The sequence below is a fragment of the Miniopterus schreibersii genome (genome assembly GCF_964146895.1).
Source record: "Miniopterus schreibersii genome assembly, chromosome: 1".
NCBI lineage: Eukaryota > Metazoa > Chordata > Mammalia > Chiroptera > Miniopteridae > Miniopterus > Miniopterus schreibersii.
This window is the reverse complement of record NC_138101.1, coordinates 150,693,619-150,709,829: the sequence shown is the minus strand read 5'-3', so window position 1 is coordinate 150,709,829 and position 16,211 is coordinate 150,693,619. Positions and strand designations below refer to the sequence as shown.

The 16,211-nt window shown below is 45.5% G+C and overlaps 1 protein-coding gene across 1 annotated transcript in view; it reads left to right on the top strand.

Moving 5' to 3' along the window:
- The window catches only part of TNFAIP8L3 (TNF alpha induced protein 8 like 3), a 37,827-nt gene continuing 21,616 nt past the window's right edge, over positions 1-16,211 (top strand). The window contains exon 1 of the mRNA XM_081133325.1: positions 1-241. Coding sequence (XP_080989451.1) covers positions 190-241 — 52 coding nt within the window. The 5' untranslated portion in view covers positions 1-189. The remainder of the gene's footprint in view (positions 242-16,211) is intronic.

The following is a 16,211-nucleotide window of genomic DNA, read 5'->3' as shown; positions in this document are numbered from 1 at the left end:
GCGGGCGCGGGGAGTGGGGCCCGCGCGGCGCTCGCCTCTGCGGAGCCGCCCCCTGGCCGCGACCGCCGCGCGCTGCCCGGACCGCGCCACCCCGGCTGCGCGCACCGACTGCGCCGGACAGCCCCAGCCGGGACGCCGGCTCCACGCGCCCCGCAGACGGGAGGCGGCGCCCGGTCGGCAGCCCGCAGCATGGATTCGGATTCCGGCGAGCAAAGCGAGGGCGAGCCCGTGACCGCCGCAGGTACTGAGGGGTCGCCGCAGCCCCCCGGGAGGGCTGGGGCCGTGAGAGGAGAGGCCGGGGCAGGAGACCGCGAGTGTGTCTCCGAGCTGCCAGGCGGGAGGGAGGCTGATCCCAGCAGCTTGGTCCCTCCCCGGCCGGGACTGGCAGTTGCTCCGCGCTCCCACTTTGCTCTCGGGCTTTCTCCCCCTTTGCACTTGGGCGCGAAGGAGGCAGAGGAGGTGCGTTTGCTGGTAGCTCTCGGCGCCGCAGGGCTCCCGCAGCGGGCTCGGGTCGCCCAGCCTGGGTGGGGGTGGGGAAGAGTTTGGGAAATCCGAGTCCTGTAGTTTGCTACAGTGACGGCCGCCACACAGCTGCCTCTTCAAATAACTTTCCGAGCTCTAGCCGCGTCCCCGAACCCGGGCCGGCGCGGACGCTGCGGAACAGGTGACCCGATGCGAGGATGTGACTGGGGACTCGGGAAAGAAAAGCGCCGCAAGCGGACGGGCAGGGGTCAGACCACAGCTGGTGGCTGCTAGACGAGCGGCGCAGAAGCGTTGGCCGTCGCCTGCCCCGCACGCGCGGGAGGTCCCCGCGGAGGGCCCCGGAACACAGACGCGGGGGCGCACCCGGCCCGGCTTCGCCTTTAAGAGGCGCCGCCGGCCTTTCACAATCGATAGTGATGGAAGCAATGGGTGGATGCTTGCTTAGGAAAAAATGAATGTCCTCCCCCGCCTCTCCCTGATACCGAGCAACAGGAGGAAGCCACCCACAGCCCTGGGCCGGCTTACTGCTGGGCTCTGCCCACTTCCACCGTCGGGCTCCGCCCGCCGCCCTTGACTCCACGCACCAGGGACCCGGACACCTGTGCCACGTGCCCCTTTCGTGGCTCCCTGTGTGACCCTGAAGGCTAACCTTGCCAGCAGACCTGTGACCTGAGTTCTGGGACCCACCTGGTATAGACCCGAGGTCCTGGACTAGTCCCCACTCATCCCAGTTCAGACCAGTGTCCTAAGGATGGAGACCAAGTGACAAGTGGCACCATCAGCCCAGAAGTGGGTGTAGGAAAGGCAGGCTCTGGATCCAGGCAGGACGGCGCAAAGCACTGTGCCAAGAGCGCCGCATGTACTGTTCCCCTTCGTCTTCGCAGCGCCTGGCCCCTGATTGTTGTGACTTGCCCACACCCCCCGGCCAGGGAGTAGCCAGGGGCGGAGTGAGCCCCTTTCGCTGCGTCATACCCGCAGCCCCTCACCGGGCGGCCGGGGCCAGCACCTTCAGGTGGGTGGGAAGAGGCTGCCGAAAGGAAAGGTGGCATGGCCCAGATGCCTGTGTGTGAGGATTCCTGCATGTGTGCCAGGGCCACCTGCTCTGTGTAGGTATGTGTAGACATAATTAATAAACATGAGCCCTTTGCCTACCTGTGTTTCCATGACTATGAAACACCAAGATTTCATTTCACAGGTGGCTTGTGGTTCGCCTCACATCCTTTAAAAGTTCCAGTGGGTGTTTTGTGTGTATCTAACTATATATTCAGAACTGAAAGAGGGGCACTGTGACACTGACACTTTACTCTCTCAAAATCCCAGAAACGCCCCCACCCTCTGATCTTCTTTGAGGTTGATGGGGAGAGGGGGAGAAGGGATGGGGGGACATCCTAGAAGAGTTTGTACTTGGGTGAAAGGGGCGAGGAAGGTGTTCTGAAGGGTCTCATCGCTTCTTCCTCCAGCCTGCCCAACACTGAGTATCTGTGTGCGCATGTCTGTGCCGGAGGCCTCTGCACAGCTAACAGCAGACACTGCCACTGAAGTCAGGCGGGTCTGATGAAGAATAGGGCAGCCAGCTTTTGTGAGCTGTCACCATGTGTTTGTGCTTTACTGTTTTCTACTGTCATTTCTTCTTTCTCTGTGTGCTTGAATCCCACAAGTTGAACATTTCTTTGAATGTAACCAGCCATTCTGCTAAATGGCATTCAGTCTTATTATTTTCAGTCTTAAAGTATTCTTCGAGACAAAGCTTCAAAGCTTGATGTTAATTCACCACGTTGCTGTGGCTGCATCTTGTCAGATGCAGACTCTGTTGCAGTTTCGGATACAAGTTAAATGACAGGTATGTTATCATGAGGGGCTGACCTTTGTCCCTCTAAGGAGTGTGGCGTTCAACTGGACCTGTATCTGTGCAAGCTGGATGGGTTTGTGACTCAGGGCAGGAGAACAAGTGGGACCTCTTGGAATATTTGTGTGTGTGCGTGTGTGTGCGCGCGCATGCATACCTATTTCATAGGGAGTTGCCATATAAGGGCTCCCTCCTCAACGCCCTGCCCTTCCTGAACTTGTGAAAAAGCCCTGCCCTAAGATGGGCCTTAATAGGTCAAGAGCCTGGATTGTGGAATCAGAAAGACCTAGGTTTCTGTCTCTACCTGATGGGCAGGTTATTTAGCCTCTCCAGACCTCAGTTTCCCCTTCTGTAAAATGAGGATTAACAATAGTACCACAAGGGGGTTGTGAGGATTAAGTAACACATGAAAAGTGTTCCTGATAGTCATTCAATAAATGGCAGCTGCTATTTTGATTACCACCTGACTGGATTATGTGGTATAGGAATACTGCTAAATAATGTACCCCAGTGCTCTAAAATGTAAACCATAGGTATGTGTAAGACAATTAATATTGTCGTTGTTATCACATTAATACAATTGTCTAAGGAGCTTTTTTTTTTTTTTTTAATTTTCTCTCTGGGATAGTGTGTGTGTATTTGCTTGTTTGTTTGGGGGAAATAATTTTTAATTTACCTCTTTTCACCCTCATCATCTTCCAGCTCAAGACATGAAGATGGTGATTTTAACTCACCACCCTTTACCTCCAGCTCTAGGGAAAGTTGTAAAAAGCAGAGAACCCCTTTCCTAATCCACCTGGTAACCCAGAGATTAGCCACTTTCATGCCACTTCAAATAGAAGAAGAAGATGTAGCCCTCCCCCTCCCCCACACACATTTTCTCCTTCAAGGTAGCAGGAGACACAGGAGGTGCTCACCATCTCTCTTTCCATTTTTGCCCATTTCACGGGTCACAGATTGGCAGGGAGAAAGGAAATCTCCACGGACCACCTACTCTACCCCTTTCAAGAGACTTTTCCAAAGACCTCCTCAGTACCAGCAGCTCTCTCATCTAGCAACACCCTGCATAGGAGGGTGAAGGGGGATGAGATTTGTCTCAATCTGCATTTTCTGTTTTTCAGGAAGCACAGGATAATGCTTCTATGTCACTCTGCTGCCTGCAGCTCCACTGCCTCTCTCTTGTTTTATGGTTCTTTCTATGATTAGGAGAGAGGCAGGGTTTATGGAACACTGGATTCATTCCAGAGACCCAACTTGGCAGTCTATCGTTTGGCAAACCCACTCTCCATCTCTCCGAAACTCTAGAGCTTGGTGTATTAACTCTGCAGTGATTGTGAGTCGGTCCAAAGATGCAACAAGCGAGTCAACATTAGCACTGTCAGCTTTTTCCCTTTCTGGCTTGTAAGACCAAGATAGCCTCCCCAGCTGAAGGCAGACAAGCTCCTTCACAGCTAGCTGATCCAGGGCAGCCAAGCTGATGGGGCGTCCTTGCGGCTGGGTAGGTACTGCAGAAAAGCATTTCTATACCATGGAGTGCCCATGGGGTAGGGGAACTTGAAGACAATAAAGGAAGTGGAAAAACAGCAGGCTCCTAACATTTCCCTCCCTGTTCTCCCCATCCCCTAGGTCCTAAGCTTGGTCCATGTGAACAAAGTGGCAAGGAGTGCATAGGATTCGATTGGTGGCCAGGAGGAGGAAAGATGGTTCTGAAGTCAGACACCACTTGAGCAAAGGCACAAATAAACGGAGGCGACTGGAGTAGAGGACATACACTAGGGAGTACTGGGAAATAAAGTTAGGTGAGTGAGTGTAGAAAGGGCCACTTATACGAGGGTCTTAATAACTTGGTTTTGATGATGATGGAAGAGCGCCCCTGGGCCGACTGTTGAGCAGAGATGTGACCAATTGAGAGCTGGGTTTGCAGAAGCCACATTTACTGACATGAAGTTTGGGGATGACCTAGGCTAGAGCCTCAGCTCCCAGGATGTGGGCGCAATATCAGAGGGGGTGGCAGCGCTAAGGCGAGGCAGAAGAGGAAGGATGCAAATGCCATTTCAGAGGAACAAACAGAAGTTGGTGACAGATTGTACAAAAGCAGTGAAAGGGAGAATGGAAGGAGACTGCGGTGTTGAGTAGGGGTGAGGACAGGGAAATGCAGGAGATGCACTCCCAGCCCCTCTTTCCATCAGGCACTTAGTGATGTTTAGTTTAAAAGTACTCTTCCCCTGTAGACAATAAATCATGCCAGGGCATTGGTTTGGGGGGATGGTGAGGCTCTGGAGTTGTTGATTCTCATTGTTAGGTTGCTGGAGGAGTCATCTTTGTCATCTGGCAGATGGACAGTTGAACTGGCCAAATGAGGCAGGGACCTCTTGGGGGTGATGTACCACTTGGCTCTTAGTCCAAGTCCCATGTCTTATTCCTGTTTGTGGGCATTTCAAGGGACCTCTGCCTTGTCCACACAGTAGGCTGTAGCTGTTTTAAGGGCCAGGACCTTGTCTTGTGCTTTAATGTTCCCAAGATTTTTATGAACATAATAAATAAATGAGCATCTTGATGAGCCTCCTGAGAATTCTGCACTAAAAGGCCAGATAGACAGCCAGAAACTTGTCCAATGAAGTGGAACTGCCAAAGATTTCCTTCCATGTTTGGTTTTGTTTCATTGTTTTAAGATTTCTTGCACTGCCTGGGACACTGTGCTGGAAAGCATAGGGGATATGGAGAGGTAAGGACACAGTCCATCCTGTTCTGCAAGGCTTGAGATCAGATGGGAAGAGAGAATACATATACCGATTGCCACAACCTAAGCCCATGCATGAAGACTCCTGACTCCTCGCCTGGGATCACAGCTCGGCCTCATCTCTGTTTATATTCTCTCTTGACACCAGCCACTTTCCATTGTGTGCTTTATGGTTATTCCTGTACATATCTCATCCCTTGTCCTGGACTGTTAGCTCCCTAAGGACAAGGGCCGGGTCCTTTTCACCTATATCACCTCCCACTAACATCACCCATGTGCCCTAAACACCGTGGTAGGTTGCTGGCTGGCTGGCTAGATAGAGTATGCATGATGTTGTAGATTGGTTCCCCAGGAAGCAGGCTCTGAGATGGAGGTTAGGATGCAGCAGGTTTATCTGAGACTGCTCTTGGGATCAATACCCGGGGAAGGAAAGAAAAGGGGAGACACTGGACTGTAATGCAGACCCAACAAAGCCTCGCACTCTGAAGCTGGACTAGCCCTTCAAACTGTTCTGAGTTAGGGTGAGGGGCCAGGCCTTTATATATAATGATATAATGGTCAGTCGTTACATGCAGACAGTCCCCGGGAACGCTGAGCGCCGTCTGAAAGCAGCACTCCTAGCAGCTTGCAGAGTACCTGGGCCTTCATTCCCCACGGAGAACCTGGGCAGTCCACCTCAGCACCCACCACGGGTGGTCTCCCAAATCCTTCAGCAGTGTTTCACTGGGGATGCCAGCATTGTCTACCACAGTGTGCAGGGGGTAGTTGTTGAGCTATAAACTTTATCTAGACCTCATTAGGGCAATTTCGATTACCAGATGAATTAGCCATTCTAGACCTCATAGCTCGGCATCCAAATCTTGACACAATCCAACAGATACTGGCCGATCATCCGCTTTGCATTCAGAACGGTGCGGGGTGCTGTGATAGCATACAGAAGTGGAATTAGGTGTGGCCCTGCCCTCAAGAGGCTTGTAGCCATGTTAGGGAGACAAAACACCCACCTCAAACTGAATCTGCAAGGCCGGCAGCATCAGCAATAACTAGTGTACGATTTGGAGCCTGGGGCATGGTGGTCTGGAGCTCTGGTGGGAAGGCTTTAGGGAGGGATGGGCCTTGAGGGTGGGCCTGGCCCAGTGGGGACCCTCTGAGAGGCCACCTGGGAGAAGAGGACTGTCATACTCAAAACGTAAAACTGGGTGCTGTGGTGGTAGTTGTAACCAACATGTAAGTTTCTAGAGATGGTGAGAGAACGTTTATGAATATGTAAATATAAAGCTCTATTTCCTACATTATGTTTCTCTTAAAAAATATGGAATCTGCCTCTTTATTTGTCAGCAAAACTAAATTATAGTCACACTTTCCATTAGCACTTTCTCTAACTGGTTTATTTTCCTCCAGAGTTACCATTGGCTCTCACTTGAATTCACACGTAAATCTCTATAAAAAACACTATATACATAATTTTGTTATGTTTTTCAGTCACTTGGCTTCCAACCCTTTATGTAAAATGCCTGTGTAGGTGGTTGGCTGGGCTATATTTCGTAAAAATATAGAAATAAAGGAGAGAGACTTTTTTTTTAAAGTTTCCCCTAGCAACCCAGTCTAAGAAAACATATAAGAAGAGTGCATACCCTTTGCCCCCACATATATTAAGGCATGCCAAAAATATACATTATTTTCTTATACCTCAGAAATACTCTTTTTAAGCAACTACATGGCACAAGTTCTGAGACTGCTTTACAAGTCTTCACGTTCATATTGGGTTTCCTAAGCATCATTGCCTGGGAGTACATTTGAGCCTGTTCGTGGAAAATCTAGTGTGCAGACTATAAAAATGGAAGGCTTGGCGGCACAGAAAGTGCTAGACACACCCTAATAGAAACCAGTATTTTGTAACTCAGTTCTCCAGGAAAAAAAGGAGAAGCAATGTCCAAGTATTGGCTTCAGCTGTTGAAAAGCCACAGGCGCAGCCACTAGCTTCTAGGTTCCCTTCTCAGAAGTAAAATATGCTTTCTGTGAAACTGTTCTAGCCCTGAAAAAAAGCATTCTGGTGATACATAGCTTTATAGCGATTCCCTGTTTATTTTTTATAGTAGAGGCATCTGATTTTATGTGCAGGAGGAAATTCTGTGGAGAGCTGTTCTGGTGAGCACACCCCCCCCCCACGTTCCTGATTTGGGGCCTGCGGGTGATGCTGAGAAGGTAACCTGATATTTCAGTGCAGAATACGTGAGGGAGGTGGTGGCGGCTGTCGGCAGGGCAGACCTCTTTCCGACCACGTTTGAGTCAGGTTTCTTGGTTTCCTTGGGATAACAATTTGAAAGTTGTGGAGACAGACTGCGGTTGGGGTTACAGGGTAAGAGAAAGTGGGGTGCAAGAAGTTGTGGCAACTATCAGACAAAATGAAAAACAGTGAGGATGGTCTTTGCCATCCCCAGCCCTAGAGGGCCAGTACTGAATGTAAAATAATATTGATGTTTTGAATTTTTACTTATTGTTTTATATTAATTAAACATGCACAATGTATTGGAGGCTGGGTTAACTGTTTATATTGAATCCTTATACCCGCCTTCTGGGCTAGGTACGATAAATTGCCCCATTGTATAGACCAGAAAACTGAGGCACAGAGAGGTTAAGCAACTTGCTCAGGGATGTGCAGCTTGTCAGTGGATATAAAGCCAGTCTAAATCCAAAATTGGTGCTCGTGTACCAGGTTGACTATGTAGTTAGGTCAGTGGATGCCACCAGGCTTCTACCCCCATCAGCTCCCATGGGACCCAGATCCCTGACCATTAGGGTCCTTCATTAGGCTACCTCTGTTTGGTTAGGACACTGTTTTAAGCTGCAGACATTACCTGCATTAACCCGACAACACATGGGCAAGGACAGCTGGCACGGGCTCCGGAACAGGGCTAGTGAGGGTGGTTCGGCGGGAAGGTGGGGAGGGCAGCGTAAAGCTGCTGCCAGGGAGGGAAGGGCCTGGAAGGACCCCGTAGCCACACGTATCTCCAGGGTGATGGGGACCTGGTGGGTGGTGAATGTGGCAAACACAGAGGAGAGAAGGGTTGAAAAGCAGTGAAGAAAGGTGCCGAAGACAAACCAACATTCTCTTTACCTGAGTGCACTTAAGCTGGACCCCAAGCCACTTTTTTCCACTCCAGCATTTAGAATATTTCAGAATAGCATCAGCAGGACATGGTGACCAGATGGATTCCAGGGGGAGAGAAAACTCAAAGATGAGACTGCAGCACAGTGGTGAGAACTTGAGATTCAGAGCTAGACAACTTGGGTTTGAGTTTCCAGAGCTATCTCTTAATTACTGCTTTTTAGTAACATTATTTTCTAACCAAAGAATGCAAGCTCTTGCCCTAGCTGGTTTGGCTCAGTGGTTAGAGTGTCAGCCCGCAGACTGAAGGGTCCTGGGTTTGATTCTGGCCAAGGGCACGTACCTCAGTTGCAGGCTTGATCCCTGTGTGGGAGGCATCCGATTGATGTGTCTCTCTCACATAGATGTTTTTTTTCCTCTCTCTCTCTCCCTTCCACTCTCTCCAAAAAGCATATCCTCGGGTAAGGATTAAAAAAATAAAAAAGAAAAGAATGCAAGCTCTTAGTAGAATATGTGAAAATAATACAAAGAAAAGTAGATTAAGCCCTAAGAATAGATGTTTTCCCAAAGGAATGAGTGTAGTCCAAAAGCAGTTTGGAAAAAGATGCTAGAGAGCTTTATTTGGGGAGGCAGGGAACTTTATAAGAGAATCAGAGGCCCCTTTCTGAAATGTTTGGGGACACTAAGAACATCTGGCTACTCTGCCAGGCAGTGCCAGAACCAGAACTGGAAGCCAGATCCTCTGGTTCCTCTATCCTTCTCCCAAGACATATATACTTTTTTTTAAAAGGAATAGTTATACTGGGTGTCAGGATATCAAAAGGACCCCTGCTCTGTTTCCTTCCAACACCTTCCACCGTGTTCTTGCTGCCTGTCACCTCTTTTTTCCCTCCTGAGGCTTCTCCCTCCTGGGCACCATCTGTCCGGAGGTCAGACCACTACAAGCCCACACCAGGCCCTTCTCTTGTGCCCGCCCCACTCTTCTTTGTCACTCAGGAATTGCCCTACGTGGAGAACTCAGAAGATTTTTACTTTTTTATTTTTTTTAATACCCTAGAGGTTTTGGTAGATTTTACAGATGCCCAGTGACAATTAATTGCAAAGGTTAATTTACTTTGAGTTTAATAGCTACCAGCTTCAGGAATAGGTTTGTTGGCCTCTGGTTCTCCAATCATGTTTTATCTTTGTTTAGACTGATTTTTTATTTTTGTAAGGAAACAAGGAAATTTGTTCATCTGTTGGCCTCTCTCCCCTTAGGATTTAACTACATAATTCAGTGATTCAGTCTCAGTCAAACAAGGCAGACAGAACTAAGTTAATACAGAGTCAACTTTTAGAGAGCCCAGAGCAGTATCTAATGGGAATTAAACCTGAATTATCTTTCTTTTTAAAAAATTTATCTTTATTGTTGAAAGTATTACAGATGACCCTTTTTTCCCCACTGACCCCCTCCACCCCACCCTACCCACCCCTGTGTACCTAGGTCTTCATCACACTATTGTGTTGTGCCCATGGGTTATGCATATATGCATATAAACCTGAATTTTTTTTCCTGTTGACTTCTCTGTATATAATACTAGTTTCCCTGCTCCCGTCCTTAATTGCTTCTCCTGCATCCCGCACTATTTTTCCTACCCGTTTCTCCTAAGGCCGAGCTCTTGGCCTTGTTCTCTGACAATACACCTTTATTTGGAAGAGATCGCCTATTCTTACAGCACAAAGCTAAAGATTCCCAAAGCTGTGGCCTGGCCTAGTCTTCTCTCCAGAGCAAGAATCCTGCATTTCAGAAGCCTCTGTGCTTCTCCTCCTTACTGTCCAGGAAACACCCCAACTCAGCCAGACAATAACCTTTCCTTCACCTTTTCCCAGATCTTCCAGTGGCTTCAAGAGCCACCAAGTCATTCGAAGTTAAGTAGTTGTGAAGTCATAAGAATAATGAAATATTCCATACACATGATCTCATAGCAAAAACAGGGCACGGATAAAGCAAATATTCTTATTCTCAGCTTACAGATGAAGAAACAGATTCAGAAATATTAAATTACCAAATCTATTAGAAATGTATAAATTTCTAGAAGTATATAACCTTTCAAGACTGAGCCTGGAAGAAATACAAAATCACAGAGTAAGTAGTGGATTTTCACTATTTAAAACTGCACCCCCCTCCCCAAAAGGGGGACAGAAACAAACATAAATTTGCAACCTAAACAATTTAAATATTCAGTGAGAGGAAGTCCAAGATAACCACAGCATAGGGAAACAGGAACTCTCCCCATCCCATGAGCTTCCCCTTCCCATGAGCAAACTGAAAAAGAGAGCAGTTACTCCTGTAAGACAACTGAGAGCTGAATGAACAGTTTCTGACAACAAACAGGAGAGAGAGACAGAATGGGGAAGGCTGGAAGCGGAGGAGCCCATGAGTCCCATTGTTTACTTAGATTCAGGTGTTTTGGCCTACCTGCAAGTCACCACTATTCGTCCCAGCTACATTGCCTGGAGCTTTTTCCTCTGGAGAAAGTGGGAACAATGGGGAGCCTGGCCTCCCTGTTCCAGCTGCTCCAGCCAGCAGGCTAGTGCCCCAGGGGCGGTAAGCCCATGCCCGGCTCTAAGGCTTCCCTAAACCACCTGGCCACATATTGCCTACACTCTGGTTACCTCTACATGGGACCACTTTCTGTATAACAAACCAGAGAGAGACTGTACAGAGAAGGCTGGGGAGCCACAGGAGTTCTTGAAGGACTGTGGGAACTCTTTGGGGTTGGAGGGGCTGGTGAGGAGCATTGTTTGTATCTCCCTCCACCTCCATAGGGTGGGCTCTGGCCAATCAGCAAGGTCACTGCAGTGAGTTTCCAGAATTTATCCCAGAGACCATTTTGGCCCCAAACAAAGGGACCAAGCAGGATCAATGAGGCATTGCTACATGAATCTGGCCTCTCTACCCAGAGCCACTCTGGCTCAGTAGGCCAGTGCCTCTGATGCCCAAGACACCCACTCGGCCCTGCCAGGTGTGGCTCAGCAGTTGAGTGTCGACCTAGCATCCAGGGGATCCAGGTTAGATTCCCGGTCAGGGCACATGCCTGGGTTGCGGGCTCGATCCCCGGTCGGAGGCGTGTAGGAGGCAGCTGATCAATGACTCTCTCATCATTGATGTTTCTATCTCTCTCTCTCCCTCTCCTTTCCTCTCTCTGAAATCAATAAAGATATATTTTAAAAGAAAATGAAAGATACCCACTGGGCTCCTAGCAGCCTGCTGAAACCATCCAGCACACACAGCTAACACAGAGGCCAGTTCTACATAAGGCCACTTTTTTGAAACTGGGAGAGAGAGCTATTTTGTCTAATTCATATAAACAAGCACAGAAAGTCAAACAAAATGAAAAGATAGAAGAGTATCTCTCAGATGAAGGTGCTAGAAAAATCTCCAGGGGGAAAAATAACCAAAAAACCCCAAGGAAAATGGAGTTAACTAATTTGCCTGATAAAGAATTTAAAGAAATGGTCCTAAGGATGCTGACCAAACTTGAGAGTGGAGCAAAGAAACTTAGAGAGAGCTTCAACAAAGAGAAAGTATAATTAAGAACCAAGCAGACCTAAAGAATACAATAACAAATGAAAAACACATTAGAAAGAATCAACAGCAGATTTGGTAACACAGAAGAACAGATCAAAGGTTTGGAAGACAGACTAGTGGAAATCAACCAATCAGAACAGCACAAAGAAAAAATTTAAAAAAGAAAAAACAAGGACAGTTTAAAGGGACCTCTAGAAATAACATCAAGCACTCAAACCTTTGCATTCCAGGGGTCTCAGAAGGAGAAGGAAGAGAAAAAGGAACAGAAACTTTATTTAAAGAAATAATAGCTGAAAACTTCCCTAACCTGGGAAAGAAAACAGACATCCAGTTCTAGGAAGCATAGAGTTCCAAACAAGATGAATCCAAAGAGACCCACACGAAGATTTATTATAATTAAAATGGCGAAATTTAAAGAGAAAGGGACAATCTTGAAGGAAGCAAGAATGAAACATGATAAGTAAAACTGACAAAAAACAAATAAAATTGACAAATCTTTAGCCAAATGTATCAAGAAGAAAGGAGAGAGAACCCAAATAAATAAAATCATAAATGAAAGAGAAGTTACAACCAACACCATAGAAATACAAAGACTCATTGAAGAATACTACAATTATATGCCAACAAATGTGACAATCTAAAAGAAATGGATAAATTTCTATAATTGTATAACCTTGCAAGACAGAGCAGGAAGAAATACAAAATCTAACCAGATCTAGTAATAGCAATGAAATCGAAGTAGTAGTAAAAAAAAAAAGCTTCCAACAAATAAAAGTCCAAGACCAGACAGCTTCACAAGTTAATTCTACCATTCAAAGAATTAATACCTATCCATCTTAAACTATTACAGAAAATTGAAGAGGAAGGAATGCTTTCAAACCCATTCTATGAAGCCAGCATTAGTCTGATACCCAAACCAGACAAAAAACATTACAAAAAAGAAAATTATGGGCCAATATCCTTGATGAGCATAGATGCAGAAATTCTCGACAAAATATTAGCAAACCAGATTCAACAATACATTAAAAGGGTTATACACCATGACCAAGTGGGATCCATCCCAGAGTTGCAAGGATGGCTGAACATTTATAAGTCAATCAACATGATACATCACATTAACAAAATAAAAGAATAAAAACCATATTATCACCTCAATAGATGCAGAAAAATCATTTGACAAAATTCAAAATCCTTTTATGATAAAAACTCTCAACAAAGTGTGTATAGAAGGAACATATCTCAACATAATAAAGGTATGACAAACCCACTACTGACATCATACTCACTGGTAAAAAGCGGAAAGCCTTTCCTGTAAGGTCAGGAACAAGACAAGTATGCCTACTATCACCACTTCTATTCAGCATAGTATTGGAATTCCTAGCCACAGCAGACAAGAAAAAGAAAGAAAAGGCATCCAAATTGGAAAAGAAGAAGTACAACTCTCATTATTTGCAGATATATATAGAAAACCCTAAAGACCACACACACACACACACACACACACACACACACACTATTAGAGCTAATAACAATTCAGTAAAGTTGTGAGATACAGAATTAATATATAGAAATTTGTTGCATTTCTTTGCGCCAATAACAAATGAAAAGGAGAAATTAAGAAAACAGTGCCATTTACAATTGCATCAAAGAGCATAAAATATCTAAAAACAAATTTAACCAAAGAGGTTAAAGACCTATACTTTGAAAATTATAAGACATTGAAGAAAGAAATTGGAGAAGATACAAATAAATGGAAGGATATACCTAGTTCATGGATTGGAAGCATTAATATTATTAAAATATTCTTACTACCTAAAGCAATATACAGATTCAGTGTAATCCCTATTAAAATACGAATGATGTTTTTCTCAGAATTAGAACAACTAGTTTTAGAATTTATGTGAAGCCAAAAAGACCCCAAATAGCCAAAGAAATCTTGAGAAAGAACAAAATAGGAGGTACCATGCTCTGCCATCAAACTATACTACAAAGCCACAATAATCAAAACAATATGGTACCAGCATAAAGATAAATGTATTGATCTATGGAATAGAATAGAGATCCCAGAAATAAAATCTCATGTATATGGTCAATTCAACTGCAACAAAGGAGGCAAGGATATACAATGGGGCAAAGACAGTTTATTCAATAAGTGGTGTTGAGAAAACTGGACAGATACATGCAAAAGAATGAAATTGGATCACTTATTTTACACTATATACAAAAATTAACTCAAAATGGATTAAAGACTTAAATGTAAGACCTGAAACCATAAACCTCTTAGAAGAAAACATAGGCAGTAAACTTTTTGACACTGCTTTTAATAGTATCTTTTTGGATATTTCTGCTTGGGCAAGGGCCACAAAAGAAAAAAGCACATGGGCTACATCAAACTAAAAAGTTTTGCACAGTGAAGGAAACCATCAACAAAACAAAGATACAGCCTATTGAATGAGGGAAAGGATTCACAAATGAGACATCCGATAAGGGGTTAATATCCAAAATATGTAAGAAACTCATACAACTTAACACCAAAAAACAATAACACTAAATCCAATTTAAAAATGGGCAGATGACTTCAATAGACATTTCTCCAGAGAGGACATACAGATGGCCAACACACATATTAAAATATGCTTATCATCACTAATCATCAGGGAAATGCAAATTAAAACCACAATGAGATATCACCTCACACCTGTCAAAATGGCTTTCATCAATAAATCAGCAAATAACATGTGTTGGCAAGAATGTGGAGAAAAGGGAACCCTCAAACACTGTTGGTGGGATTGTAAATTAGTGCAGCCACTATGGAAAACACTATGGCAGTTCCTCAAAAAACTAAAAACAGAGCTGCAGTATGATCCAGCAATTCCTCTACTGGGTATTTATCCAAAGAAAAGAAAACCACTAATTCGAAAAGTTTCTATGAACCCCTGTGTTCGTTGCAGCATACTTGTAATAGCCAAGATATGGAAGCAACTTAGATGTCCTTCAGTAGATGAACTGATAAAGGAGTCCATAATAATGGATTATTATTCAGCATTAAGAAGAACGAAATCTTGCCATTTGAGAAAACATGGATGGATCGAGAGAGTATGCTAAGTGAATAAGTCAGAGAAAGATACATACTGTGTGATTTCACTTCTCTGGAATCTAAAAAAAAACCAAATGAATAAACAAGCAAAACAGAAACCACCCATGTAGAGAGGGAACAGGCCAGGCCGATGGTTGTCAGAGCGGGAGGATGTGAATAAATTTCTTTTTAGTAACTCTCAGTGGCTGAGTGTTGACCCATGAATCACATAACGATGCAGGGAAATGTTTGCATTGTTATGCACGTATAAAGAATGCTTGATAATATGTACATGTGTATATACACGTATTATATATGTATTTACTCATACACACCTATACACACATCCATTTTTATATAGAGGAGAGGAAACTGTTGTGCATTCACATATATAAGCTTTTTTCTTTTTAAATTTTTAAAAAAATATATCTTTATTGATTTCAGAGAGAGGAAAGGAGGAGAGCGAGAGATAGAAACATCAATGATGAGAGAGTCATTGATCAGCTGCCTCCTGCACGCCCCCGACTGGGGATCAATCCCAAAACCGGGGCATGTGCCCTGACCCGGAATCGACCCCTGATTGCCTGGATCCTAGGTCGACGCTCAACCACTGAGCCACGCCCGGCCGGGCATCGTTTTAATTTTTAATGCTGGAATAGAATTAACCACTCTGTATGATAAATTTATAGGTAATTTTAATTTCCTTCTTTGTACTTTCCTTCCAGATTTTTCCTCAATCTGTATGTGGAACTTTCAATGGGAAATGTTATTTTAAAAGCAGCACCCAAGTGACATTGAGTGGCCTAGTCCACTGCTCATCCTTCTGACTCTTTTGCACTTTTGTCCAGGTCCCTCCATCTTCTTCTTGAAACTCATTCTTCCCTCAGTTCCCCATGAACCCCTCCCCTGCAGACAGTCCTCCATGGGTGCCTGCCCTGGGCTCCTCCCAGCGGCCTGTTGGGGGCGCAATCCAGGCTTCTCAGCCGCCTTCCTGCTCATTCATTGCCCCAGCTTCCGCTCACCCCCTCTCTAGTGCCTCTGCCCCATCACACCCTCCCTTCTGAGCCCACCCAGCCACAAAGAGGAAGTATAGACAGGGTAGGTAATGAGCTTATAGATCTGAGGCCTATGGGCACCAGAGCCTCGTAGGCCAAAGGAACCTGCTAGGGAGCTTGCTGACAAAGCCATTTTGTCACTTGAACGTGGCCTTGCTGCTGCTTGCTGACCAGCACTGTGTGCAGCCGGCATCCCTAACCCGCACTCCCTCCAGGGCCCTTTCTCTGCCCCTGATCCCCATCTTAAATATGAGTGACTTTCACTTTCCACCTTTTCATTTACACATTGATTTTGTGTTTTTATTAGAGAAAAGACAGGGGCACTTAAAAT